This window comes from Chondrus crispus, genomic scaffold, assembly GCF_000350225.1.
Source record: "Chondrus crispus Stackhouse genomic scaffold, scaffold_33, whole genome shotgun sequence".
Classification (NCBI taxonomy): Eukaryota; Rhodophyta; class Florideophyceae; order Gigartinales; family Gigartinaceae; genus Chondrus; species Chondrus crispus.
Window position 1 is genome coordinate 212,325 of NW_005179241.1, and position 2,591 is coordinate 214,915.

The following is a 2,591-nucleotide window of genomic DNA, read 5'->3' on the forward strand; positions in this document are numbered from 1 at the left end:
CACCCCAATATGATAGATGTATCGTGTTACAGGCGCGGTGGGGTTCATCTCTGAATCACCATTTCCCCCAAAGCGCGGCTTGATTAAAAGATAGTAGATCCAATTACCGGAGGACAACTGTCTGCTTTTTGCGATTTTGGGCAAGGCGCGGTGGGGTCACCGTAAGGTTGGTTACATTCTGGCATTCCTGGCACGAGTCCACGTGGACACGTGTACAAGATCACGGGCATGCCGAACTTTGTGTCGACGGGAGGACAAGCGCTTCTTGGTGCTGTCCTACCGCGTGAACCACTGCAAAGATGGCTGCGACAGAGCGAAAGGGCGGTGTTTTCAAGCCATCAGCATCCGCAGAGGCGAAACGCAATGTAGGGACTCGAGACCGTGTAGGGCCCTCAGAGATGGAAGGAGAAGGCAAAGCAGGAGAGGACGCGACGGAACCACGCAAGCATGGTGGAGCGAGCTAAAGTCTAGTATCTTAATCAAATTTGACCTCATGTGAGGCTACTTTTCAACTTCATTTTCCTTGACTTGTCCTGCCCTTGCTGCGTGAGAAGGAGAAAGATATCCTTACCACCGTACATGACTTTCGCAAAGCGGAATGACAGATTTTTGGTGAGAACTGCGTTTCGTTTCCCATCATTCATAGAAATGCCTGGCAAAGAAGCTTTTTGAGCAACCTTGAAACTTTTTGTATTGATATCTTCGCAATCTGAACGCCCGTTTAGAAAAACAACTAGCTTTTTAAACCCCATTGCATTCTTACTCTTTTAGTGCATTCAAAACACATATCCCGATGTCCTAAAAGATGTTAATACCGAGGGCCAGACAAGGCACCCGATGATGGGCTATTTGCCGCCGGCGAGAATGCATAAAGAAAGTCCATGCTTGAAAGGGTCCATATGGACACGATCTCTGTGACGTATTCGCCTTTCGGCAATACGTAGTAATTGTCTACCGGTCGCGAGGGCTAATATTCGCTCGTATTTTCGCGGCTATATATTGGCCCGGGTCAATGCCGTGTGGCTGCATCACAGCACAAGAGACAAGAGTAAATGCATGGCTCGGACAACGTGCATGCCGCTCCAGTTGGGCAGAATATGGCTATCATTCCAATTGTCTGTAGTTAGTTCAATACAGTACACGTACTACTCTAACAACGATATCTGCAACGCAGATATATGAGTGCCACCCTATATCTGCGTTGTCTCAGCCGTGCGACGAGTTGTGGCGAAGTAGTATGTCGCGACGTAGTACATACGGTATGTGACGAAGTGTGGTGGCGAATTGTGGCGACGAAAGTATGTCGCCGCCCGGCCGAGGCGATACGGTGGCACTCATTTCTCCGCTACAGATATCGGTGCAAGTAAGTATCTCCTCTGATCGCAAACATTGCGTGTTGTCAGCACCGTAGCCATCTGCCCCCGTCAAGCGACAATCGTCGATGAAGCGCTCTGAGCTTAACCTCGCCCAAAAGCAACAAATATGTGCAGAGTTCCAACTGCGCAAAAAGAGCAAGGAGCAGACGTCACAAAGCGCCCTTGCGAAGTGGGCCTCAGTACAGTTTTCCCTTTCCAAACTTCCTGCTCAAGCTGTGATGTCCCGCATCATCAACGGAGAGTATGGTTTTCGTCCCGATATCTCTGCGTACCAAGAAGGGGAATTGCACAGTCCAGATGACGATAAATACTTTTTTTAAGTAAAGCACAGACATTCTGAGAGATGCGGGTCACCGTGACATCGTTATGATACGGTCTCCGGATGTGAATAACCTCCGCAAATGGATACGGATTACGTCCACCGAGCGTATCCATATCGAGAGGGTTCACTGTACAACGTTTCTGTACCCTTGGTACAGTATCCATATTCCGTTCAACTGGAGCGACACACACACGCTGTCCATGGTTGCTCTCGGGCCAAATACCGTACACATATTTGCTCTTGTGCTATGAGATCGGCCGTTCGCCTTCGCCTCGTGCAAATATCATAGCTTCGAGCAAATATGAGCGCTCGCAGCCGACGGACACCTACATAGCATTGCATAGAATCGGGTTTGCAGTTGTGAATGTTACGCACTGAATGGTTGAAGTGCGAGATAAAGTTTTGAAGGAGGTCATCGTTCTGGCAGATATCAAGGTTTTAAGGTCGCTCAAACGTAGTTGTCTGCCTTGGGTTTCGCAGAAGAAAGCCAGGAAGGATTCTGTTCAGAATACAGTTCTCACTGGGATCTATTCTGCCGCAAAGCAGCTCTCAGTTGTTGTTGGCAAAGGTACAGTACAGTATGCTGTATTTTCATTCATGTCATTGAGGCAAGATATCCCTAGAAGAGGGTGCAAAGTAGCCCATGACGTACACCGTACTGTATATGTGTGCACTATCAGCACAAGCCACGCCAAGCAAGCGACAGTGCCGCGCTCCGAAGGCCAGTGCGGAAGCTGTTCACAGCTCACAGCTCACATGAGCAGCATTACTGTATTGCCTGCACTGTCCCGACGCGTCTGGCATCCCGGACGTAGCAAAGCGCCACGTCAAAGAGAGCCTACCCCCGCAACGGAGATGGTTGACGTCAAGCGACTCGGGAGCGAGCGGCGGCG

General features: G+C 49.7%; 1 protein-coding gene across 1 annotated transcript; it reads right to left on the minus strand.

Annotated features, from left to right (window-relative positions):
* Nucleotides 1-83: 83 nt before the first annotated feature.
* Nucleotides 84-230, minus strand: CHC_T00005972001 (hypothetical protein). The gene has a single exon (XM_005717789.1). The coding sequence runs from the start codon at nucleotides 228-230 to the stop codon at nucleotides 84-86; it is 147 nt and encodes a 48-aa protein (XP_005717846.1).
* Between the last annotated feature and the right edge of the window lie 2,361 nt (nucleotides 231-2,591).